The following is a 27,436-nucleotide window of genomic DNA, read 5'->3' as shown; positions in this document are numbered from 1 at the left end:
ATTAAGCAAACCTAACACTAGGCGTCCTCCTCTGCACATGTCCCCAGCACCTTCCCAGAAGCAAGCACTGCTAAAGGTCCTTCTGCGTCTAAGCAGCACGGCTCAATAAAAATATGATCTAACTCGCAGTTTGAATTTTAAATATTCTAGTGGCACATTTTAAAGAATGTAACAAAACAGATAAAATTAATTTCTGTTTTTGTACCCATATAGTGTCATTTCAATAATAATGGAGAAAGACTTTATGTGAATGTTTTCCACACTAAGGTTTCAACATCTGGTTTCTGCTGGTTCAACTGACCATGTATCTGAAGTGTTTGGAAGGGCTGAAGTGATTGGCAAAGTGCTTCCCTCACAAACTCAATCCCTAGCACACATGGAAAAAGACATGCTGGTGTGCACTTGTAATCCCAGTACTAGGGAAGCAGAGAAAAGTGGGCCGCTGGAGCTCGCTGGCCAGCCAGCCTAGCCTGCTTGACAGGCTCCTGGCCAGTGAGAGATTCTGTCTCAAAAAACAAGCTGGACAGCTCCCAAGGGGGGAAAAAAAAACCCACTCCACATGCACATACATAATTGTGCACTGAAATGCACACAAACACACATACACACATACGTACATATATGAACACTTATGATCCAACCCACGTACACCCACATGTGCATTTGTGTATGCGTGTATGTGCGCATGTGCACATACACACACACCAGAAAAAAATCTTGCACCTATATTAAACACACATAGACTTTCTTATTAATATTCCATGTTCAATAGGACATAAACGTTTCCATTGTATTATCTATTATAAGTAACCTAGAAATGACTAAAAAGCTATAGGCTTTATGTAGGTGATTCACCATTTTACAGAGGCAGCTTGAGTGTCCACAGCAATCCTGGAGCCAAGCTCTCAGACACAGAGAAATTACTTCACAGCTTAAAAAAAAAGACAGGGAACACCCTCATACATTCCCTTATACCTTGGAGTTTTTTGGGTTTTTTTTGTTTGTTTGTTTTTTCCTTTTTCTTTTTAAATTAATTTTACACAGTGGTGCACGGAGACCTGTTGTCACTGATTTTCCTTCTATGTATTAACCCTTCTTTACCTGAACAACCGCCTATTGTGACTACGTTTCCCAGGTGCACGTGAAAAGCCACCATGCTTTGGAATGTCTGTCCTCTTCCCTCCCCTCCCTGGCCTGCTCCTTGCTTCTTTCCCCACCGCTGTGGGCCATCCCCACATGTCACCCAGCCTAGCTTCCCCTCCTCCTCACTTCTATCACTGCATGCCCCATATGCAGCCCTCTCAAGCCCAGGAAATAGAAGGAAAGCCTAAGCTGACCTGGCAAGGCCCAGCTCCATGTGCACCCCCACTGTTTCAGGCCTGTCAGAGAAGGCTGACTACAGACATGGCTTTGGGGTCCAATGATCTAGGCTGTAGTTTCTGGCTCTGCTGCTTGCTGCTGTATAGCCTTAGACAGGTTACTCTATCATTCTGAGTCTCCAGGTTGTAGTTTGCTGTGAGAACTAAGTGCAAATCCAGTTCTCTGCCAGAATCTAGTCTATGTTGGTAAGTGCCAGTTAATGTCGCTGACATAATAAATTATAATAATGAAAAAACAGTGCAAAAACAGATTGCACTGCTGTTGGCCATTTAAATGGCCAGTGGACATGAGGATCACGTACCAGCGCTTATATGGGCACCCAGGACTTCAAATGTCAGGGAACTGCTTGATAGAAAATTAATATGCACTGTTTTAGAACAAATAACTGTCAAGTCAGAAGATGATTCAGCTTCAAGGGAAAATACACTCAGAATTTAAGTTTGCTAGAGTTCATTTTTTTTTTTATCTAAAACTGCCAACTATGAATTTTGCAAAGAGGCTGTAAGACAGTGTTTGTACAGTGAACATTCAGAACCGTAAAACACATGTGTTGCATGAAACGTAAAAAGTGCTGGAACCCAACCTAAGAAGTGAACTGCTTGATCTTATTGAGTCCACCCGCCATTAACTTTGAAAACTTTATCTCGGTTGCAGGTAGCTTCTATCTATAAAGACTCAAGTATTGGAAATTTAATTAATATTGTTATTGTGAACTTAGTTGTGATTCATAATGAACAGGTAATAAAGTTTATTTTTCTCTTTTTTTTTTCTATCTGTATCCGAAATGGCATATTTAATTGGTGTTGTTGCATAGACCAAGAGCAATTCTTCTCTGTGTTTAGGAAGGACCGTCCATAAATTTCAATGCCCAGACAACATTAAAAAACTTTTGCCAGTGGCAGCACTCCAGGAACCTCGTAGGTGAGATACAGCACGACACTGCTGTTCTGGTCACGAGGTAAATGACTGCTGATCCCTCCAGTCCCTCGGTGTCGGGTCAAGTTAACGGGAAGGGTCTTACCCTGCTGGTAGCCAGTCCTACTGGGGAGGTTCTCAGCTTGGCCCCTGCAGATTATTTATAGCAGCTAACCCTTGCTTGCGCAGGCTGCCCTGAGCACTGCAGAGCTTTTGGCAGCCCCCCCCCCCCCAGCCTCTGTTCTCCACACCTCAGTAGCACTCTCTCCTCTCAATTATGACAACTGGCAGGGCCACCAAACACTACTGCATGTGCCTCGAGGGCGAGGGGGGTGGGTCACCATTCTGCCTGAAACTCTCTATCATATACATTGCCACACAAGGACTCAGTTCGTAAGGCAGCCCCTAAAAGCAAGTGCCCTTCTACAGCCAGAGAAGCTGCTAACCACATCCAGCTTACAGCTGCTATGTAGCTCCCGAGTCTAGTGCTGCCAACATATAGGAATTTTCTTTTCTTTTCTTTTCTTTTCTTTTTTTTTTTCGAGAAACCAGAAAGAAGGAATTTTTAACAATACAACATCTCCCAGTTTTTATATGGCAAGCTGCTCTCAAAGAGTGTTTTTTGTTTGTTTGTTTGTTTGTTTGTTTTGTTTTGTTTTGTTTTTAAATATACAGGGCAACAAAGAGGTGCTGGCTTAATGGTTTTTCTTATCATGGTTTCTCTTACCACCTCCGGCACAGTTGTAAACACTCTCATTGCCCCACAAGCCATTACTGGAGATTGAAAGTGGGGCTTTGCCCGGTCCTTGCACATGAGCTTTACTGCTAAGCCACAACTCCCAGCCCATCAGTCCTCCTAAATGAACTTAGTGAAAGGCAGTGAGCGCTTTACAGTCTCCTACTCCAGGGTATTAAGGAGAGTATTTCTGGGGTGGCTTGGGGGCCCTCTAGCTGTTCTGGGGCTACCCCCATGAAACCATGAATCCTTAAGTCCATGCTGGTTGGGAGGAGGACCTTGCTAGTTTGCCTCTCACTAATCCCATCCCTAAAATAAACTTCAAGTCTCTGGGGGTGGTTTTTCCTTCACTCTGGTGTTGTCACAGCCAAAGTCTGCTTTGCTCTTAGGGAGGATATCTGCCGAGCTCAGGACAAATGCGACACCTTAGGTGAGTCCTCGTGCATGTTCCCCACGGCTAAAATGGCTTCTTTGATGTGTCTCTCCCAAGCCATAATTGCTTCTTAAAGTAAAACCGCGTTGATTTCTCCCCCTCCTTCCTAATAGGTCTGGCTGAGTTGGGGACAATCTGTGACCCGTACAGAAGCTGCTCCATTAGCGAGGACAGTGGGCTGAGTGCAGCTTTCACAATTGCCCACGAGCTGGGTCATGTGTAAGTCATTCAATTTCGGTCTCCTAAAACGTAGTTCCCTCTTTACCACTGAGTATTTTCTTTAATGGAGCTGATACTTCAGCATAGATTTGACAGGACTGAGGGAGCCCAAGCCTCCGTGAGACAATCCGCCCTCTCCAGGCCTGGTTCTGTGCGCCTTTGGTTGGCCTGTTTATGTTTGATGTGCAAAGTCTTAATCGTTTTTCTCCTCCCACTGGTGACTAAAGGAAAGATGCATTTTCAATTCCTTCTAGCACGGCAAAGCATGGATTAGCTTGGAGAGCTTTCTTGAATCAACGTATAGGTCTGGAAGGTTGCTTTAGCATCACCGTTCGCTCTGAGTTTAACAAATCCAAATCATTCCCAACGCCAGTCATATGGGTAACTGTGTAGCTCAGATGGTTAAACAATACCTCTCCTTCAGAGAACAATGAACGAAAACGCAGAGCGAGGTTCGTTTCCACATTACGATCAGAAAGTAGCCACTGTGAGATAACTCTCCCTGTTTGTTTTTCAGAGAGAGAGAGAAAGGGAGCACAGAGAGGTGACAGGGAAAATTGGTGTAAACTTGCCAGAAATTATTCTGATTTGGGGGCCACATTAGTGTATTCCTGAAATAATTAAAGCATGTATTATTTGTATATTTAATATGGTTTTCTCAAGAGAGTCATTAGTGACGTGGAGCGGTATGTCTTTTGTGTCAGAGTTGAGCTTTGTACAGAGCTGGCATTATCAGGGAAGAAATCCATTCAGTTCACATGCTTTTCAAAGACCTCTTGTACATGCTGCACTCAGGATGGAGCTCGATGTACACACACATGTGCACACATGCGTGCACATACTCAGAAGCTTATTTTGATAAGTGCCCTCCCACGCTGTGTAAGAACACGTTTGCTGTTTTCTCCCAATGAAGCATCAGCAGAGATTTAATGTTTAGAATGGAGTCAAGGCTTTCGATGTAGGCAGGCCACATTGGCTTAGTCAGCGTCTCCTTGGGCCTTCTGATTCCTGGGACATACCCGTGAAATGCAGAGAATCCTCAAGATGACTTGTATTTCCAGGTTACCCATGTGAGTAACAATATGGCCTGACCTGATCAGGTGATGAAAGCTCTCTTTCCCTTACTGGATCATCTACAGAGCGTGGGGAATAGCACAGTCCTCCTTGGGTATCTAAGGGAGGCTAGTTCCTGGACCTGTCATAAGTACCAAACTCCACAGATACTCAAAATCTTTTTATGAAAAGGCAATCATCTTTCATATCACATGTGTTTATTTTGCTTTATACTTTAAAAATATTTAGATAACGCATAATATCTAATATGACATAAATAGCTGTTATATTATGTTATATTGACGGGGTGGGGGGAGTCCATGCACAGTCAACATAGACACAAGTTTAGTTTTCTGCCAAATTCTTTCTATTCACAAGTCATGGACCCTGTGGATGTGTGATTTGCAGATGCAGTGAGTCAACTGTCCCATTCAGTGCACCAAATAGGTGATGAAAGAGAACATCTAAAACACTGACTACATGTCCTAGTGTATTATGGAAGTGAACAGTCTTGGTTATTATTGGTCAGCGAGTATTTAAAAAGTAGTTATTGCATCCCTCGAAGTGAACAAATGTGCTTGTTAAAGTGGAAATCAATTTCTGTTTATTTGTATGAGGAAATGAGTAAACTCAGTTCCACCTAGTTATGGTGAGTTGGGAGTAACGCGCAGCTCCTGTCCACCAGAGAAGCATGCTGGGATTCAGTGCTCTCCTTGAGTGAGGTGTGTGCTAGGGTCAGTGTCGTGTTGACTACATAGCTGGCACCTGCAAGCCAGAGCATAACTTCGTTGAAGAAATGGGCTCTGCAATATTAAAAACTTTGAGTAAATCCATCTGATACAGATCACATTTTCCCATCTCTACTGGCAAACTAAAGGACCCATTTTTTAAAAAATTAAAAAAAAAAAAAAAAAAAAAAAGAGGCAGAACACCAAAGAATGCGCAGGCTTCACTCCAGATTTTTCTTTTAGAAACAGGTCTACACCCTTCTATCTCACTCACATTTCCTGAGTCCAGTGTGAAGCAGGGAAGGGAATTCCTCTCTCAGGGCTAAATTAACCACATGTTCAGTGTTCTGACTGACAGCAGCCCTTCCCAGAGAGAAAAGATGACCCCCTGACCTTGTCACCTGCCAGATAATTGCCTGGGCTGGAAGGCCATATGGGTCACAGAGGGGGTGTGCATTGAGGAAATGCTATCATTTCCCCCCACTTCCTCTGGGGAAGCCAGGAATGGAAAGTATGTGTGAACGTTGCTGCCACCAGCCCAAGCCCAGGGGGACACTGGCAGTGCTCCACAACCTCCCCTCAGGCAGATCAAGAAAGAGATGAAGAATCTTTTTATGCCTGGCTTTTCAGGAAGCCAGTTCCTGTCAGCTGGCATTGGCATGTGAACACACTTTACGTACTGTAACATTGTGATACTTTCCTTGATAAACACAAGTCTATCACTTGTCACCCTGGCCCAGAAATAGAAGGTGTAAGGCCCACAGGGCTCTTCACATTGCAAAGTCTTGGCTTTCTTTTGTGACACTGATTCATTCTTTCTATCGACAACAGTATAGCATCCTGCCAAAATCCTGACTCTACGGATTGCCCTTTAACTGTTTATTAGCATTTCCAGCTACTCTCTATTAGCACCAACTACAGCACATTTAGAGCCTCTGCAATTCCAACAAATGGGCTGTGCGTATCTTTCTGCACTCACTAAAGGTATTTATGTTAAACTGAATAACAACACTCTTGTGTTCTATGTTCCACCTTAAATTGTCTTACAACTTACTCAACTCACCACAGCTGTATGTTTTCCTTACATTTGTTAAACAACGATGCCAGCAAGAGTCACTGGTGTGTCCTGACAGTCTCACCATTGTTTTCTCCACCCGTAGGTTTAATATGCCTCATGATGACAGCAATAAATGCAAAGAAGAAGGTGTGAAGAGCCCCCAGCATGTCATGGCACCGACACTGAACTTCTATACCAACCCCTGGATGTGGTCAAAGTGCAGTCGAAAATACATCACTGAGTTCTTAGAGTAAGAGCTGGACTTTCTTTTAGTAACAGCCTTCAGTGCGTCCATTCTCAACCTGTATTGCAACTCTTTGGCGGGTACAACAACCCTTTCCCAGGGGTCACACATCAGATATCCTGCATATCAGATATTTGCACTATGATTTGTAACCGTAGCAAAATTACGGTTATGAAGTAGCAACAATGTTTTACGGTTGGAGGGGTCACCACAGCATGAGGAACTATATTAAAGGGTCACAGAATTAGGAAGGTTGAGAACCAGTGCTCTAGTGTCTGCTCTATATGAAAGAAACCATTAAGGAGAAAGAAAACACAGAGTTTAGCATTCCTTTTGGATTGTTGTTTTGATAACATTCCTTGGAGGAGTAAAAAAAAAACAAAAACAAAAATCTCTCTAACATCTGTTAGTTCATAGCCTTGCCAGTGTTTGGAAGATGAGAAACTGGTCTGAGCAAAGAGTTGGGTTCTTAAAGGGAATATGCAAATATTTCTGCATTTGTGTAATGCTTTGAAATTTATCCAGGGCTTTGGAGAGGGCTGTGACGATGAAGGGCCCAAATATTTATGTACTGCTAACCTAGTAGTCGTGGCTTTGGAAGGGATAGGATAGTGGGAGGTTGCCAGAAAAGAGTATGTGAAAGAAAGAAACAAGGGCATTGTTTCCATCTCTTTCTTCTGCCCATCTCTTTATGTCCTTCACCTTTTTTTAGAGGTTCCTCAAAGACCTGATTACATTATACAATTGCCTACATGTCACAGACCTAGTGCTCTCCTTTCCCAGAAGTACTGAAGGTCAAGCAATTGCCTCGGGTCACTGGTCTACATTTCTGCGACCACAGGTGGAGGAGGCTTTGTTAATTAGAACTTACCTAATATAGGTTTTCCGGGAGAGATGTTGGCAGAAACCTAAATGAACTGGAGGGCTGATGTTTTTCTTCTAAGCAGGTGGCTTGTGATGCCGTCTTGCTATGAGTCATTGGGCCTTTACTTGGGCAAACACTGACTACCTCTTCCTACAGGCCAGGCCCAGTGCAGAGATAAACAGACACTGGCTGTAGCTCTGCGATGCTTACAGTCCACCAGGTAGGATTGTAAAACAAAACAAAATAAAACAAAGCAAATAAGGAAAAAATGAGGAGATCAGTGCTCCCTCGGATACTAAATTTCCTCCAGGCTGTGCCCCATGTGTAGACTGTCTTTCTACAGAGTATGTGTCAAAAATAGAGCTTTTGCTTCTAGACTTACCCTTGGATGAAGAGAATAGAGCAAAAGCCAGAACCAGCCCTCCTTGTTGCCACTGAGTGCCTGTGTGGCCTTTGCCTATGTCTGTAGCCTTCAAGAGCCAGGCTCACCATCTGTGTGTTTCTACTTTCCACAGCACTGGGTATGGCGAGTGTTTGTTGAATGAGCCTGAATCCAGAACCTATCCTTTGCCTTCCCAACTACCAGGCCTCCTCTACAACGTGAATAAACAATGTGAATTGATTTTCGGGCCAGGGTCTCAGGTGTGCCCATATATGGTAAGTGTTCAGGGTGGTTTCCGCCCTCTGCTGTTGATTCCAGACTGGTTTATGGTCACATTTTTCCCACTTGATCCTCACTCTAAATCAGTTACCCAAGTAAAGGCTCAGAATGAACTTCCCACCAATGGTCGTGCCTGTGACAAGATTATGAGGCAGTGACGGGCCCAGTAGCTCAGAGTTTAGCCTGTGCTTTCTCATTGCACCCTTAGGACAGCTCAAAGGAGAGATGCCACTGTCATGTCTAAGTGAGAAAGTAAGTCCAGGGTTGAGAGTAATGGCTTCTTGCTCTTTGTTTATGCCCTTCAGCTTGGAAATGTAACCTGAACTATAGGGTCCCTTTCAGGTCCAACACAGGAATTCATGAGCCAACCCTGGCACCCTGATTTAACTTGTCAAGGGTGTGCTCTGGGACCAGCTGGGTCTTCAGTTCACTTCTGGTCATCACCTAGCTTCCTGGGCAGCTGGCTGATTGCCTTGATGGGTGGCTGGGTGGTATTTTGATGTACCAGTCAGGGATCTGTGTAGATAAGCAGACTTAGGCTTTGTGGGATGCCTCAGGCTGTATCTTTGGGAAATGTGTGTTAGTTTTGCAAAAGAAAGACTTCAGTAATGGTGGATTGTGAAATATAAGGATTCCTTAGCTTGGTAATGATGGGAACATATATTTTGGTATTTTGTTTTTCTGTTTTTCCTCCCACAACCTCCAGATCCTAACAATGGCTCATTACATGATCATGGTATTATACACATACATATGCAAATGCACATGCATGTACGTGGGCACACATGTATGCACCAAACACACTAATTTTGGAGCTAAAACAAAGCAAAATTCAAGTCCTAACCACTTGAAGAATCCTAGTGTAATGCTGAGAATGATTCCTCATCCCTCTGACCCTCATTAATATGGGGGGAGGGGCGGTAACAAAGGACCCTATGATGTCATGTATGTCTCAGAGGCTCCTTCAGGCACAACCCCTTTCACAGCACCGTATCTCTCTCACTGGAACAGAAATGTGAATTAGGAGGTTGCACTTTAGAATATTTTACAATGATAAATATATCATACCAAGGGGGAGGGGGGGAAACCCATCCCTTTGCAAGCCAGCCTTTACCACTGGCAAAACGTGAACTGAAAGGGATCCTGGCCCTGTGTGCTTACATCGTGTCCTCTCTTCCCCTGAACGGTGCAGATGCAGTGCAGACGGCTCTGGTGCAATAATGTGGATGGAGTACACAAAGGCTGCAGGACTCAGCACACGCCCTGGGCCGATGGAACTGAGTGTGAGCCGGGAAAGGCAAGTGACACCCTATGCTGCCTCTCCTCCTGAGATAGAAACGCTACTGAGTTGGGTCAATGCGGTGCGGTGTGGTGGCATAGGAAGTATTACAGTGTGCTTCCGCACACATATTCTTTTGAGGATGAAAGTATGGCTTACAACTGAGAGCTGTGACAACTTAATTTTAATAGATAACCCATTTAGTGTGTGGTGATTTCTCTTCCGATGTTGGCACTGGAAAGCTTTTGTATTAGAATCAAAGAAATGCCAAGATGGTGCAAGGCTGACACCTTAGTTACTATTTTACCAGGCTTTTCACCAAGTGTGTCCTATTTTTTATATATATATATATAGATCCATGATGCTACCTGGCACATATCTAAACACAAATTCTCATGAGCTGGTTTCCGTTCCCACCGATGTGTTAATAACTAAACAAAATGCATTGTTTTCCTGGGCCAGTGATAACATAGTCCCATGCCATTGGCTTTATCTAACTTTCAAGCCTGGTGTGTGCCTACGAACAGCAGCGGTGCTTTCTCTTTTTCCTCAGCACACCCAACCATTTACCGAAGGAAAGTTTTAGCTATAGGTCTGCGTGGCTTGTGTCACTTACTGGAGATGCAATCTGTGGGCACTATTTCCAAACTCTTGTCATCTTTACCATTTCTTGCCTTGTTTTTTCTTTCCATTTTTTTTTTTAATTTCACTACCTTTGAACAGTTCAAACACCTACTTTCTTGTGCCTCTACTTTACCTTGAAGATTTAATAATATCCAGGATGTCTCCTTGAAAGAAGCACTAAGAAATTGATGGCAGAATTTTATTCTCCCTTTCCTGATTTTAAACATAGGGAACTGAAAACAAACAAACAAACAAAAAACAAGTGTTTCCCCTGAGATCAGTCAAGTCATTTGGGGAAGAACTGCCCCGAACCCTTCTAGGGTGGACCCTCCCTACCACAGTTCTGCCTCTTGCCTCTGAGGGACCGTGGGTTGCTTGACAGACCCTGAACTCAGCCCTCTGTGTACCTTTATTTTCCAATGGCCAAACATGAGGACTCCATTTTCCTCGCTTGTCTCTCAAACTGGTTATAATTAAAGGAAGAAGAAGATGTGGAAATTATCAAGAAAGAAAGAAAAAAAGAAAAAAAGAAAGAAAGAAAGAAATCTCTGTTCAAAAATTGAATTTTGAATTTCTTGTGGAGCATTTAATTTATTGTGTTGGGGTGAAGGGATGGCTTAGTGGTTAAGAGCACTGACTGTTCTTCCAGAGGACCCAGGTTCAATGTTCAATTCCCAACACCCACATAATGGCTCATTATTGTCTGTTTGTCATGGGTATGTGGTATACAGACATGTGGACAAAACACCAGTACACATAAAATAAATAGAATAGAATAGAATAAAACTTAGTTTGTCCTAATGGCACCAGCCAAGGACAATAAGTGCAGCAAACTTCGATCCCCTACCCAGATCTAGCCAACGGACAGGACATTCTCCACAGTTGAGTGGAGAGTAGGGACTGACTTTCACAGGAGCTCTGGTGCCCCATATTTGTCCATGTCCCCTGGATGGGGAGGCCTGGTGGCACTCAGAGGAAGGATAGCAGGCTACCAAGAAGAGACTTGATACCCTATGAGCATATACAGGGGGAGGAGGTGCCCCTCAGTCACAGTCATAGGGGAGGGGAGTAAGGGGAAAATGGGAGGGAGGGAGGAATGGGAGGATACAAGGGATGAGATAACAATTGAGATGCAATATGAATAAATTAATAAAATATATATATTTTTAAAAACTTAGTTTGTCAGGGGTCCAGGACCACAGGTTTTTGTGGGAATGTACTGCTCAGGTTTCCACAGCAGCCATTAACAATGAGTGCACATGACACTCATTCTTACACAGTCGGGATGTCATTTTCGAGTACTTCTGAGCACAGTAACCCAGGGCTGCTACCAGCTGACAGTAGAGAAGGATGGGCATGACTCCTACCTGACAAGTTGCTTAGCTGATTAGGGAAGATCCAGGCAAGGACATCGCTCAGATGGACTGACCTCAGCAAAATCACTAGTGTTATATTGTGGTTCCTCATCTGTCTGCTGCACCCACCCACTGTGTCTGTTTCTGACACTTGTTACTGCTGGGAAAACCATAACAAAGAAGCACTTCCAAGAATATGATTAAGTAACTTATATTTAGTGAAATTGACACAAAGGGATTCCCAAGCTCCATGCAGTTACAGGGTTTCCCACAAATTCTGGACCACAGAAAGCCTTGAAGGAGATCTGCTGTGTCTGCATCGCAATGTCTATTTTTTGCAGCCAATCAGAAGAGAAAGCAGTTCAGGACACTCTCATAGCTTCTGGTGGGGTAGGTGCTCTTGGGCAACCTTCCAGGAGACCCTGTCTTCAGTGGATAATGAATCTAGCTAGAGAATGGATGGAGTTCAAGCCTTCCACAGAATAGGTGTAGACAAGTGGCAACCAGGTCTAGAAAAATGGCTTGCACAGATAATAAATTACATCCTTAATTATGTTTTAGAACTTTGGCCAGGTAGGTATAGAGATAGAGAGATAAATGTAGTGATATAGATATAAATACACATATTCTTCATATTGTTCAGAATCTGTATACATTTTAATGATACCAAAGGAGATGTTTATGTTAGCATAAACATTGTTCCTATTTTGTTTGTCTCATGGTGATTGCTCAGATTTGACAGTGTATTCCTTTTCTCTACTTACCAGTTTGTTCCCACTCTTTGTCCCAGGGCCTTTTCCACCCTTTCCCTTCTTTCTGCCCTGCCCACTCAGCAGTAATCTATTTTGAGCTAGACTTCTAATACAATGTTTATCTTGATGAATGACTCACTAACGTCTCCTTACTTTCTTCCTTCTCTTCTTAAGCCCATGAACATTTTCATTTCAGTCCTATTTGTGAGCCTGAGGTTTGAAACTCTCTTGTTCCAAGACTTAGAGCAAACTTGACCTCCACGTCTCTTCTTCAATCTCGTAGGAAGATGCATGTGTGGGAAATAGCAGACGAATGGTTTTAGACTCTTTTAAGAAAGGCTAGGGCAGAAGATGGCTCAGTGGGTAAGAGGGCTTGCTGTCCAAGCATGAGAGTCTGAGGTCAAATTTTAGCAAGCATGTAAACAGCTATGCATGGTCACACATAGGCCTATAACCCCAGAATTACAGGAAGAAGCAGGAGGATTGCCTCGGCTTGCTGGCAATCAGCCTAGCTCCAGGTTGAATGAGAGACACTGTCTCAAAGGAATAAGGTACAGAGCAGTATAGGAAGACACCCACTTCCTCTTCTGGCCTCTGTACATGCACACATGGGCAGATATGCATATCACTCCCTGCTCACACAGAAACACAGATTAGCATATGTGTGTGTGCACACGCACACACCAAAAGTCTGATTTGATTTCAACCCAATCTGCTAACCCTTAAATGATTGGTTATTGTCTTAAATTTCTGATATTGTGATAAAACACCATGGCAAAGGTGATTTGGGGAGAAAAGGATTTATTTGGCTTACAGTTCAGGTCACACACCTCCACGAAGGAAGCTAATTAAAGAACTGAAGTATACCTAGAGACTGGAGAAAGGGACTGAGTGAGAGGCATGGAGGAGTGCTGCTTACTGGCTTGCTCTCGTTGCTTGCTCAACCTGCTTTCTTAGGGCAACCCAGGACAGCCACCAACATTTGAAAAGTTACTGTGATCTGTGATGCTACTCATGGACAAAGTAGGATCTAGAGACAAGTTGTGGAAAAAGGCGATCAAAAACTTTAGTCTGGACATTGTAGTGCATATCCTTAATACCAGAACTCAAGACAAAGAGGCAAGTGGATGCCTGTGTATTCAAGGGCAGCTTGACCTACATAGAGAATTCCAGGCTAATAATGGATTGTCTTTAAAAAAAAAAATACACACACACACACACACACATACACACACACACACACACACACACACACACACAAACACACAGAATCACCTCAGGGCTGGAGAAATGGCTCAGTGGTCTGGAGCATATGTTGTTCTTGCAGAGGGCCTGAGTTAGGTTCCCAGCACCCATGTCAAGTATGCCTTCCTCAGATGCTGTGAGAAGATGGTAACAGAGGAAGAGACCAGAAGAGACCAGAGTAGCCCAAGATTGCACTCTTCCATTTGCCACCAAGGCTTTCTTTCCTAGGAGGGATGACCCTTCCGTTACCTGTCTCTTGTTTGCCTCTGCAAGCCACCCTGGCCTCCTCCTTCCTCTGCCTCTCACTTAACTCTTGCTCCCCCCCCCCAAGACATCACAGTAGCCCAACTCCACTGCTGCACTTCGGAGACTCAAGAGAGCCTCAGGATCACCCTCCATGGTTGTGGCCTCTGCCACTCTCCTTTTGTCCCCTGTTCAGTTGCCTGGGCTTTGAGTCATGCACAGACAACAGCAGAGAGTTCAAGTGGGCTCCTCCACCCCCTGTCTTCCTGGAGAAGGGGGGCGTTGTGTTATATTATCATTATTTTTTTTTAACATCACTGTCCTCTTCCTGCTCCAGAGTGGAGTGTCTAAACCCATCAGGATAAAAAGAAAAATGTAATAAAGGTTAAGACTCTCTGTAATCTTTCCCTTTGCTTTAGTCTGATCCTAAGGGCTTTCCTGGGAGTGGGTTTATAAGAATTAAGTAGTCAACTCCCCCTCACCACTGTAATCAAAATTGAGGTTTTCAAATTAGGCAGAGCCGTTTTTTAAAAAAGCTTTCCATTTTAGCAAGATTGTGGTGTCTCGAAGCCTCGCTAATAGAGATTCGCTCTGCAAATTGTCTAATTCATTTTGGCCCCTGTCTGCAGCTGTCCGTGCCCCGTTTCCACTCCTTATTTCTCCAAGCACACAGACTAATTGAGCAGCTTAAAGCTGGTCATTAGAGCTACCCATTCAACACAGAGCCAGCCACTCACAGACCTGTATTCTTTTTTTTTTTTTAGAGCAGACTGTAAATGCAACCAACACCTAAAAATCAATGAGCATGATATTAAAATGCCTGCAGTATCCATTACTCATAAAAATCGTGAATTTGCAGTGTTTCAAAGCATCGCGTGGTGGGGAGACTTAAACGTGTGTTGTGTTTCTGCGGACAGCTGGTCCTATGATGGCTCAGAACACCAAGCTCTCCCTCACTGTTCCCCCTTATTAAATACAGCACTGCAAGTTTGGATTTTGTGTTCCCAAAGAAATGGAGGCCCCTGCGACTGATGGATCCTGGGGAAGCTGGAGCCACTTTGGAACCTGCTCAAGAACGTGTGGGGGAGGCATCAAAACAGCCGTCCGAGAGTGCAACAGACCCGAGTAAGTACCAGTGTGTCTTGCTGTCATCACTGGTGCAGCGGGGATAGGAAAGTACTCAGAAGGAATTCTTCAGCTGAGAGGCTGAGGAAGAGAGAGAGAGAGAGAGAGCTGGTGGACTTCCGGGGCTGAGAGACCCCTGGTACCCCAAGCACCTTAATGCCACTGTATTCTCTTTCTTTCCAGAGCTACTGCTATTCATTAAGTTTGCCTGCCAAACAAACGATGTTTTTGCCTTGGCTGCTCTTAGCGATCAGGCATATTTCATTGTATTCTAGAGTTTGGGGTAGCGTGCACAGAGGGAGCAAATAAAGACGGAACACCTCAAGGGCAAGCTGGTGTGCCAAGCACGAACTGTGGCAAGAAGAGACACCGTCAGGCCTTCCATTCTCACTCCTGTTGTTTGTTTTCAAATTTGTCTTGGATAGCCCTGGTGGCTGGAACAAGAAGCTATCTAAAATCCTCTCTCTAGGAAAGAGAAACAATGAGAACAAAAGCCTAGTTAAGAATGTCAGAAAACTGTCCTTCCTTGGTGCTTCAATTTTGCTTTTAAATTTAAAAATAGGCTACATTTCAAAATAGTAATTAATTTGTCACTTGGAAAAAAAAAAGGCTGTGAACTAGATTATGTCCCACTATAGCAAATTGCTTACAAAATCTTACTTTAAAAATTCAGAACATTAAAAAAAAAATTTTTAAAAACCAGGACATATATGTTTCATTTAAAAAAAATAAATTCTAAATGTCATTTTTGTCAGTACAGATGCAACAGAAAGGGTTTTTTGTTTTGTTTTGTTTTTACATATTTATTCCTTTGTGTTGTGCATCCACAGCACACATGTGGAGGGTCAGGGAACGACTTGAGGGCATCTGCTCTTCTCTTACGTCGGGATCAAACTCAGATTGTCAGACCTGGTGGCAAGAACCCACCAAGTTGAATAATTGTCACAACCCTGTTTGTTTTTTGGTTTTTGGTTTTTGGTTTTTGGTTTTTTTGTTTTGTTTTGTTTTTTTTTAAGCACTGATTAAGATGAACTATTTTCAAAATGCTGAGATGGTTACAAATGGAAGAGCTGTTTGCTAATGAAGCAGTACAGACGTCAGTCCCTTAGAGCACCCCCATTAGAAAGGGTCAGTAAAGCTAGGCTGACCTCTCCAGCTCCTCACCTAACTCTCTCATAGGGATTCTCCCCCATCTAACCAGCAGCCTCGTCTGACAGCCCGGAAGCATAGCAATCAGCCTACCTCACTATTTCGGGAGAGAATTTTTTTTTTCCTAACCCAAATCTGATTGCACTAATTCATGTAAATAAACAAAGAAGTGGATATTCCTGTTCCGGCTCGTTTGTAGATGAAAACTCAGCAGTCCTTAGGAGGAGAACACACCTGAGATGGCGTTTGCGAGAACCCCTTCCTAACCTTGAGCATGTGTGACCCCAAATTTCACAGGCGGGATTGCGTAACGTGTGCTTGCAGGGATGACCTAAGCTGGCTGTGCAGAGTGATAATTAATCTCCCAGCTTCTTGAAGTCCTTTCCATTCCAATTTGGCACTAAGTATCTGTAGAGGATAGTTTGAGTTGGGAGATAAAGCTGAATTTCCTATAGCTTCAGTGTTACTTGCCTACGTGGAAAAAGAATAGTCGCATCCAAACAAATTTTTCAATTATGAGATTAACGTTTTCCATTCTGAAAGGTTTATGGCTATAGCTTTTCATATTATACACTACATACAAATCAGATAGAAACCACATTGTCTAAGAGACACATAGTTCAAAAGGGCACACTTATATTCATTAAAGCCATATGCAGAGTGAAGGGGGAAATTATAATCTGCCTTTACACAAAAAACAAGGTCACAGACTGAGTTTGATATGCAGAGTGTTGGGATTAAAGACATGCCCCACCGTGCCCAGCCATGAGCACTCATTTTAAAGAAGGGTGACACTGGGGCTCAGGGCACAGTAAGGAGAGGGCAAGACTAAAAGCCTGAACCAACTGTACCACCTATAGCCTCCCCCCGCCCCCCGCCTTCTTATGGTCATGAGTGATGTCTCCCAGCCCCTAAAAACATCTGCTTATAAAAACAAAGCAAAACTCTTTCTAATCGTTAGTATTACTCTGAAATATTCTTTGAGACAGAAAAATTGTGACACTTCTCTTGGAGGTGTCCTTGAGATACTTGTGTATTGTGAGCTGTTCCAGTGTTTGTGGCTGGGCTCTGAGGCCTTCCCTGCCTCTGTGATGAATCTGGCCAGCTGCTGATAGCTGGAGGATGTGTTGGGTACTTTGTACTCTGGGTCACATCTGGAAAAGGCATGTGCAATGCTGTGTGCTGAGAATGAATTGGCGCTACGGTGTCTCACCAGGGTGTGCCCTACTTGAGCGACACAGAGGTGAGGAAACAAGGGTGCTGTCTGCTTCTCCTATGAAGTGGGTATGAATATACAGCGTGTGTGCCATGCTGTTATATAAACCAAGCCCAAAGAAGAGTTGTTGGAAAGAAGCTGGGGAGGGACAGGATGGTGGAAAGTGTGTGCCTGTGGCCTTCCATGAGGGGTCTAGGTGTGGAGGACAGACAGGGGACAGTCTAGTGGCAGCACTACCTTTTCCTACAAAATTCCTAAAGTTGAAGGACTGCAATCATTTGGGAGAACAGGACAAACCCACCCTCATAGGATCAGGCTTTCTGTTTCTTACTTGACATGCTACCCTCAAGGCAGGTTTACAAAAAAAAAAAAGACTAGGTACGGTGATGCATGTTTTTAATCCCAGCAACTTGGAGCTAATTCTCCAATTAGGAGTTCAAAGTCATCCTTAACTCTATAAGGAGTTTTCAGACAGCCTGGCATACATGAGACCTAGTCTCAAAGAAAACAGCCGCAAAATCCAGACATAAACTAGCCACAACCCATTTCACAGTTGTAAATGCTGAGGCAAAGTTGGACTGATTTACCTAACTTGACACTTACTGGAGTCCAAGGTAAAAAGCAAAGAGGACTTGAAGGGAGGTCATATGCAAATCTGGGATCTAGAGCCCTGTCTTTCTCCCTTTGTCGCTTGTTAACTCAAAGTTGCTTCCTTAAAACCACACAAGTCATACGTGAAGGGGTGATGAGTAGAAAAAAAGTGAGTTCCAATGTATCGTGTCTGTTGTTTCCCATTTTCTCAGGCCAAAAAACGGTGGGAAGTACTGTGTAGGGAGAAGAATGAAGTTCAAATCCTGCAACACGGAGCCCTGCCTGAAGCAGAAGCGAGACTTCCGCGAGGAGCAATGTGCTCACTTCGATGGCAAGCACTTTAACATCAATGGCCTGCTGCCCAGCGTGCGCTGGGTCCCCAAGTACAGTGGAAGTAAGTGCGCTGGGGCTGTAGCGTATGGCTGGCAGGCTGGCAGCCGGCCCAGGCATGGAAGTCACGGTGCATCACGATCTTCCTCTCTAGTTTTGATGAAGGACCGATGCAAGCTGTTCTGCAGAGTGGCGGGAAACACGGCGTACTACCAGCTCCGAGACAGAGTGATCGATGGGACCCCCTGTGGCCAGGACACCAATGACATCTGCGTCCAAGGCCTTTGCCGGGTGAGGCAGTGTGACATGTTCTTCACTGAGCTGTCCCTATACCAAATTGATCTGTGGCTCCTTTAATAGACTCACAACTGCTTCTACCTGTGACTAACTCTCGGGCATGTTTCTCAAAGTATGGCTAAAAACACTCCTGGGGTATTTATTATACCAGTTCTCTCTCTCTCTCTCTCTCTCTCTCTCTCTCTCTCTCTCTCTCTCTCTCTCTCTCTCTCTCTCTCTCACACACACACACACACACACACACACACACACACACACCCTTTACAATAACCAAGTGCTTAAGGTTAAACCCGAGAGCTTCCTAACAAATACCATTTCTAGATTGAATGGCCTGTATTCCACAGCAAAGGCGGAAAAGCTAGCCTCCTTCAGATGTCTCTTTTTTCCTTTTAACTACAGTCACCTCACCCAAACCATGCCTCCCATTACTGTTGGAAAGTGAGCTGAGAAACCCCTGGCAATGTGCGAAGAGCCTGACTGACTTCTCAGGGCCACGATGCTATTTAGCGTTTTAACTAATCAGAAACCATTGCTAGCTCAGCCAAGCTCTAAGCCGATGAGTGCGTTCACTCACACTACGTGGCTCACAAACCAACTAGAGTTATTATTAGTGGATCCAGTTTGGTTGAAAGATCACCTAACGGGCCGGAGAGATGGTTCCATTGTCCAGAAACACCAGCTACTCTTGCTGCAGAGGGCTTGGGTAGGGTTTCCCAGCACCTGCAAGGCACTTGACAGGCATTCCTACGTGCAGTTCCAAGAGGGTCTGATGCTTTCATCTGACCTCTGCAGGCTGCAGGCATGCATGTGGTTCGTATTCATATGCAGAAAAACATTTACATGCGTAAAGTTAAATACATATTTAAAAAGAAGCAGTACCTAAATGGTTTGTCTCCCTCTCTGCCTGCACCAACAGTGTGGATTCTCTTGATAGCCCACTCAATTGCAAGGCATTGAGCTTGTCAAAGGGAAGTGCACTCCGAGGAACAAGAGATGAGTTGAGGAGTCTCCTTCTGCAGGCTTGGCTGTTGCCAGGATCCTCCCTGGAGCTCAGCACCTGCCTCTTCATTGCTTTGCTAGATAAAAAGAGTGGCCATGTCATACTTTGACAGGCAAGCAGAGGAAATATTTTGACACAAGGAACTCCCAGTTTCTCATGACAATTTGGAACATTCCAACACTAAAATTCTGGTTCTAAGCATCACCAGCAGCCGTGATGAGCAGCAGCATCCCGTAAGATGTGCAGGAGTTCTCTGGTGTGACACCAGCATCACTGTTTTCCTTTAGTTTTCATTGCTGGGCAGATGTTCCCATTTACTCTGCTTATTCGTGGACCCTTACATCTCAAACTTTAACCTGGGAAACTGGTTAAAATCCAGTTCTGATTCACTAGAGATGAGTGAGTCTAGGGCAGTGGTTCTCAACCTTCAAAATGCTGCGACCCTTTAATACAGTCCCTCATGTTGTGGTGACCCCCGCCATAAAGTCATTTTGGGTGGCTACTTCGTAACTGTACTTTTGCTACTGTTATGAGTTGTAATGTAAACATCTATGTTTTCTGATGGTCTTAGGCGACCGCTCTGAAAGGGTTGGTTGACCCCAAAGCGATTGTAACTGCTATTGGGAAGTTCAACATAGCAATAGCATCAAGGTTGCAAGGTGGTTGCAGTTCCAATGGCCACATCTTTTTTTTTTCTTTAACTTTTAAATTATTAATTCATTCATACTACATCTCAATTGTTATCCCATCCCTTGTATCCTCCCATTCCTCCCTCCCCCGCACTTAACTCCTACTCCCCTTCCCTATGACTGTGACCATCAAGGGGACATGGTCAAATATGGCGCACCCAAGTTCATATGAAAGTCAGTCCCCACTTTCCACTCTCCACTCTCCACTCTCCACTCAACTGTGGAGACTGTCTTGTCCGTTGGTTAGATCTGGTTCGAGATTCAAAGTTTACTGCACGTATTGTCCTTGGCTGGTACCATAGTTTGAGCAGAACCCTGGGCCCAAATCTGCCCATCATAATTTTCTTCTTGTAGGTTTCTAGGACCTTCTGGATCCTTCTATTTCACATCTTACATGGCAAACTGTGGACAATTTGAGTTCTCAACCTTTGCAAGTTTTAAAGGGATGGCTTCCTTGTCGTTTTTTGATTCATATCATTGACAGGAATGCACAACTTGCCATTTCATTATCTCTATAATACTTACCACTTATTTCAATTGTTTTTCTTTTAAAAAGCAAGCTGGATGTGATCATATTTTAAACTCAAAAGCCCGGAGAGATAAGTGCGGAATTTGTGGTGGCGATAATTCCTCATGCAAAACAGTGGCAGGGACATTTAACACAGTCCATTATGGTAAGAATCTGCTCCTCAGAACCAGGGGGAAGAAAATGTTTAAATGTAAATAGCTAACTTCATGTGATACAGAAAAGTATTAATGTGAAGGGCAAAATCAGCCTTGCTCCAGTAGTGGAAATTGCCTTCCCTTTATTCTGTCCTTAGAGAATGTGAAAAGTCCAGAAGAATACTGATTTTCTGCCAAATTCTCTGCAGGTTACAATACTGTTGTGCGAATTCCAGCTGGTGCTACCAGCCTTGACGTGCGGCAGCACAGCTTCTCAGGGAAATCTGAAGATGACAACTACCTAGGTAAGAGAAACCCCCCCTGCCATCTACACAGAGCCTGTGTCTTTCTGGAGCAGTGGGTACTCTCGCCTTTCTTCCTCTGTTGCACGTGACAAGCTCCCTTCCATAAAAGAAGACAACCTTAAAATTCACCATTTTGCTGCTTCTCCTGAATCCCCTCTCAGAATAATTGGCTCAAGGGTTATGTTGCTGCAGTATTCGATAGTAAGGGATTTGCGCCAACCTTCTAAGCACTCTCTGAGGTTAGAGGAGAGCCATGGATCTCGTGGAGCCCTTTCAAAACATCTGCCTCGTGTGTAACTGACTTACAAACGTTTTCTTAGAAGTATCGTTTGACTTAATTTTTATGTTATCAGTGCTAATAGGAGCAGACTCTTCATAGGCCTACTCAATATTTTATTATGTCTTGTATCAATCTCCATTTCTTCTTCCAAGAGAGATTATAATGGCATACATTTTTTAAGCCATCGTTAGAAAAATCAGCCTACACTGCTATATTATAGGCTCTTTATTTTTTCCTTTAAAAGTTAATTCATGTGTATTTCTTATATCTAATCACACAATTATTTTATATCTTTTCTTGTGGCTTAAGCACATAAGTAGTTCATATATATTCCTCGTTTTTAAACCAAAGCACACCAAAGACTTCTGTGGGTTCCAACCCAGACCAACTTCAATTTATTGTTCTTCAAATCACCTCAAGTGATTATGAAATTTGCTCACTGGGCCCTGTGAATGAAGGGTGTGGAGACATGTGGATGTCTAAAGGAGGGTTGACAGGTCACCTTGTACAACTGGGTTCCTCCTGCCTCAAAGTTTGGCCACAGCTGTTACTTGGCTCCAGAAGAAATCAAGGCTGCCTTGCTGGGTAGTCATTGTTTAAAAAAAAAAAAAAAAAAAAAAAAGAACTTGATTTCGTGTTTCTCTGAGAACATGCTGGCAGGAATTCTATTTCCCCATCAGAATGATGTCTATAGAGGTCTAATTCAAGCATTTTTGACATGCTGAGATGGTTAATGAATATTTGTTGAATCAAATTAGAACGTACATCTGTATTCTGAGATGTGTGCAAGAACTCGTGCCTTTCTAGGCAGGCATGCGGGTCATGCTGACTTATGTGTGGCTCCGCTACAGCGTCTTCTGCTGGGTCACCATTCCTCCCTGAATTCACGTGGGTATTATGCACCAGCATTGCTTTCAACATAACAAAACAGACTGAAATCATAAAGCTCTACCTTCTTGAAGCCTTCTGTTCAAGGGTCAATGAAGACAATAAACTAACAATAAGCATGGTCCATATTGGCAAAAGATGGTAAGTGGTATTGGAAATCCAAGCAGCACACAGTAAGTGGATCCAAGGATAAGGTGGAGTTAAAACATTTATAGTATAGGGACAGACCTTTAAAGAAAGACGTTCTAGGCAGAGGGAGTCTTTATGAAGTCTCTCTCTCTCTCTCTCTCTCTCTCTCTCTCTCTTCTCTCTCTCTCTCTCTCTCTCTCTCTCTGTGTGTGTGTGTGTGTATGTGTAGAGTACATGTGTGTGCATGCACACAGAAGATTCTATCACCTTCCCTGTTCCATGGCTCTTATTAGTCTTATCAGGACTCTCACTGAACCCATGGCTAGGCAGAGGACCAGCAAATGATCTTTCTATGTCTGCCTATCCTATTGCCTAGGCTTTAATGTCTATATAGCCACACAAATCTTATTCAGGGGAGGCGGGTTATATTCAGGTCCTTAATGCTTGTGCAGCCGGTGTTCTGACTCATTAAGCCACTTCCAAGGCCCTCTTTGTAAAACCCTTTGAAGTAGGACCCTGTAAACAGCAGAAAGAGGCCCGTGTGCCTGTCGCTGAAAGCAAATGGAGAATCTTAGGGCTAAACGGTATCTAATATGATTTAAGAGATCTGATATGATCTCTTGGGAAGAGAGCATATTGAACCATGTAACTATTGTAAGGACCTTGTTGTACACTCTGAGAGGCACAGGAAGCTATTGGTGGCTCTGAGCTGCTGCTGATGGACATTTTCAAAGGAACATTTGGCTGTTACTTAAGCATCACTGGGGGAACAGCAACACTGCTTAGAACGTTATAGCAAGAACCCATTGAGATGTAATATGAATAAGTTAATAAAATATTTTTTTTTAAATGAACCCAAGAGAAGCTTTGCCTGGTGGTTATGGACCCTTAACTCTAGCACAGAGGCTGAGGCAGGATCATGATGAATTTGAGGTCACTCTGAGCTACATAGGGAGATTTTTGTCTCAAAAATTAAAAAACAAAGGATAGAGATAAAGGTGGTATAAGAAGGAATTCTGGTAGCTTGGACTCAGTGAGGAGCCTGGGGGTGATGGTGAGTGGCAAGGGTCTACGTCTATTTTCAGTTTGGAGCGATCTTGATTTATTGATGAATTGAGTGTGGACTGAGTTGGAAAAACATGGGCCAGGGCCCATTAGCGCTGGGTTTAGTCCTTTATACCCCATGCACAGAACATGATGGCAGGCACCTATAATCCCGGGACTCAGGAGATACGGCCAGGAGGATCAGAATTGCAGGGTTGCTTCAACTACATAGTGAGTTTAAGGCTAGCCTGGGCTACATGAGACATATTCAGAAAAAGAACAAAATAAAAGAAGTAAGGAAGGAGAAGGAAGGAGGGAAGGAGCGGGGGAAGGAGGGAGAGAAAATGGAGAAAGACAGAGGTCAAAGCTGTCTTTGAGTCAACAGGAGCAAAACCTCAGGTTTGGAGCTGAGCAGTGGGAAGGAGGCACTTGCCACGGTGGAGATAAGACTTGTTTACTAACCCACACAGCTGCAGTAGTTTACGGTCAGGGCTGTCGCCGGCGTCTTTACTTCTTGACACAATGTGCTCCTGAGAAGCCCTGAGCAAACATTGGCTGGATTGTTGGACAGTCATTGCTGGTGCTTCACAGAAACCGGAATTCTCTTGGAGATAAAGGTTCCTCTTCTTCAAAAGGCTCTGAGGCTTTATTTGTAATTAATCACTAAACAGCTGCATCTGCTTTTGAACACCAAGTATGAAATTAACTGGTAGCGTTATAAGTGAATGAACAGGACTAGGTTGTAGCTCAACTCTGAGGCATGTGTTTACAATTGAACACTCACTGGGCCCTACGTTCGGCTAACCACAGAGACCTGCACACATGTACATACGCACACTCGCACATGCGTGTATTGAAATATGATAGCTGACAGGCTTCTGGAAACCACCTTCAAGTTACTTTTGGGGAATCCACATTTCTCATTATATAATCGCTCAAAGTATGTCAGGCATTCCCCCACCCCCGGCATACCTAGTTATAAATTTGAGAATGCAATAGTTTTTATGTTCTGAGTTCATCCTAATTAAGTTAAGGAGCATGGCATGAAATGTCCCTTATAAATTAATTTTCTGGGAGTCAAAAGCCATGTTGAATCATTCTGTTCTTCTCCAAAGGAAAAGGTCTCTCTTCTATTTTCCTTAGGAAAATAACTTCTGTCCAAGTAGTGGCCCTCACTCAGCTCTGTTGATCCTGGTCAGCACATGTCAGGTATCTAAACTCAGGCAGCGCCTGCTGACAGTCTTCTCATCTTTCCTGGACATCTCTTAATCTTGTGAAAGAATGAAAAGGCAGTTAGAGCAGACTAGCCATCAGGAGCATGTAATATGGGAAAGCCACTGCTTAGCCCATGAAAGCCTCTCTGAAAGCAAATGAGGAGTGTGCAAGCACTGATTGAAGGGCACAACCTATCGAGTGTGAAAACACCCTTTGAGTGTGAAAACAGACCTCAGAGCTGTAACCACATCATGGTTCCTTAGGAAGATCTGGTTCTTGACGAAATCTGGTACCACCCAGGCTTGGGCACAGGCATATTTACTCTTTGCTTGAAGTAAGGTGTTGTTAGCAGATCGCTTCAGGTACTTAGCAACCCACCACCCTGTTTTGCAGAGCCCAGTCATTGCTGTTCTGTTGCTAAGCAACCTTCATCCTTATCCCTCATTGCTGTGTGAAGACTGGTCTAGGCTCACACTCTTTCTGTGTGTTTTGAAGAGGAAAACGTTTCTAGTGGAAGCTCTGTAGCAACCTGGTTCTGATGACTGTGACAGGAGGGACAGCAACCCAGGAAATTAGCTTCCCTAATCTCATTAGCAGGAAGTGGAGCAGGACACTCTGGTTTTGGGAAAATGATTTGTTTCACGAGGTACTGAAGCAGAAAGCCTGCCAGTCAAAGGTCACCTTCCTCTTGTTCGTCTAAAACCATGTTGGACTGCCCTGCCATGTTCCTATCTCTTCAGGAGAAAATGTACCATTTTTGCAAGACTTACTTGCCTCTGGGAGCCTTAGCCCAGGATTAACTTGGGCAGTGGGAAATCACACATCCATGCAGTGCAAGAGAAAGCCAGAGTTTTCTTTTCATTGGTACCTTTCCAGAAACCTGTGGGCAAACCGTTTGTAGGAACAAATCATGAGAAGGCTTTTTATATCATTTGAGGGCTTATCTCATTATGGGCTCACCACTAACTGGGATAAGAAACATGCAGTGAAGAGTGGAGGTCCTGCCCCCCCACCCCCCACCCCCCCCCCCCCACCTCCACCCCAGTTCTGCAGAAACATGAACAGCAGCTGAAGCCATAGTAAGAGACTGGGGATTAAGATAGAGGAGACCATGTTCTTTGAAGACAAAGCCAGGTTGATGTTCAATTTTTAACTCTGGAATGTAGCATTTCATCCCCCTTTTGGGAGTATCTAGCGTGTGACTTACCTTGAAAGAACTTGGCAGTGGGGTTGACAACACAGCCTGCTAGCACGTCTAAGTGACCTGATTTGGAAACCCGTTAGGGTGCTAAGGAAACAACCTCATTTCTGACTTGAAGTCCACTGAAAACCTGGCATCTCATTTGGCGGGCAGGTCTCCCGCTTCAGGAGCTAAGGGTGAGTGAGGCCTGGTTTTCTGAGGGTCACACCAGCTCGGACTAATCATTAGGGTGGAAGGGTTCTGTTCTGCTTTCAGGGGTGTCAGCTTCAGGTACTCCTTCACTCTTTTAGCGGCCTCTTTCACTGGCCTACTAAAGGTTAAGATCTTGAGGTTTAAAGATGGGAGCTGTGAAATGGTTTTAACGGTACTGACAGGTTCGTGTGGTTTAGCAAAGCATGGCAAGTTGTTAAAGAGCTGTGGCCTACGCATGTCTCAGTTCTGTTTGTAAACAAGGGAAAGAATGGATGAGTGAATTTGCCTACTTGACAAATTCTCCTCTGGGACAATTTTAGTGTCTCATAAGCTGCGGAGACAGGTTCCCAAGATTAGAAGCTGTCTGGCCTTGGTAAATTAATGTAGTTTCTAAAGAATACGTATCTCATTTGAAAATCCAAATCTACGAATGTGTAACACGTGTGACAGACCAGCCTCATGGAGGTGTGACAAGTAGTGCATTGCAAGCTGCTTGCTGAGTAGTGGAATGGCTGGACGTGTGGAAATGGGACCAGGTGTAGAAGACAGGCTTCGAATGAGGCTAGAATTTTACAATAGGTGCTAAAGAGAAACGATGTCATCAAGATTTTAAAAATATGCTTTTAACATTTTTCTCTCTCTAATGTAAGTGGCATACATGTGCCACTGTGTGTGCATGAAGGTCAGAGGACAGCTTGAGAGAACAGGTTCTCACCTTCCATGTGGGTCCTGGGGATTGAACTTGGGTTGTCAGACTTGGCAGCAGGTGTCTTTATCTGCTGAGCCCTCTTGCTACCCCTCACTGAGATTTTCATCTTTAAAAAAAACTAATCTAAAAATATGAAAATATATTGTTTCCTACCTTATACCCAACCAAAGGATTCAACCATGCTGCAGCTGTTGCAATGGAAAGAAATTTTCACATCAATTGTCCTTTCAAATCAGGTGGTAGAAAAGTAATAGGTTCTTAGGATTCAATTCAATGGAGAGAATTCCTGGTTATACCAGGCATGGCGGCTCCTGCTTTGAAAACCCCAGCACTCAGGAGGAAGAGGCTGGAGGAGGAAGGCTGCAAGTGGATTTGGCCCAACTAAGGTTACAAGGGGAGACCTCATTGTAAACAAAAATTTCTGGAACTTTGAGCTTTCCCAGTAGGTTCTCCCCGAGCTTGTTCCTGCTGGGGCTGCTGTCCGTACTCTCGGTAGTGATGTGTGTATCAGATCTTAGCTCTTGAGCCTCCATCTATAACCCTGCAACCATGCTACTGTGTAATTGACTTCAGGCTGATGAGGATCTTTATATTAAATTTCACTTAATTTACATAGGCACCATA

At 43.9% G+C, this 27,436-nt stretch overlaps 1 protein-coding gene across 1 annotated transcript in view; it reads left to right on the top strand.

The window, feature by feature from the left end:
* Positions 1–27,436, top strand: part of Adamts9 (ADAM metallopeptidase with thrombospondin type 1 motif 9) — a 164,078-nt gene that overhangs the window by 30,272 nt on the left and 106,370 nt on the right. The window contains exons 5-16 of the mRNA XM_051154938.1: positions 2,035–2,118; positions 2,223–2,338; positions 3,421–3,461; positions 3,578–3,683; positions 6,625–6,771; positions 8,146–8,287; positions 9,484–9,588; positions 14,769–14,914; positions 18,083–18,264; positions 18,355–18,491; positions 20,743–20,860; positions 21,059–21,154. Coding sequence (XP_051010895.1) covers positions 2,035–2,118; positions 2,223–2,338; positions 3,421–3,461; positions 3,578–3,683; positions 6,625–6,771; positions 8,146–8,287; positions 9,484–9,588; positions 14,769–14,914; positions 18,083–18,264; positions 18,355–18,491; positions 20,743–20,860; positions 21,059–21,154 — 1,420 coding nt within the window. The remainder of the gene's footprint in view (positions 1–2,034; positions 2,119–2,222; positions 2,339–3,420; positions 3,462–3,577; positions 3,684–6,624; positions 6,772–8,145; positions 8,288–9,483; positions 9,589–14,768; positions 14,915–18,082; positions 18,265–18,354; positions 18,492–20,742; positions 20,861–21,058; positions 21,155–27,436) is intronic.

The sequence above is a fragment of the Acomys russatus genome, chromosome 13 (genome assembly GCF_903995435.1).
Source record: "Acomys russatus chromosome 13, mAcoRus1.1, whole genome shotgun sequence".
Classification (NCBI taxonomy): Eukaryota; Metazoa; Chordata; class Mammalia; order Rodentia; family Muridae; genus Acomys; species Acomys russatus.
Note: the sequence above shows the minus strand (reverse complement) of the source record. Positions and strands in the feature narration are given on the sequence as shown.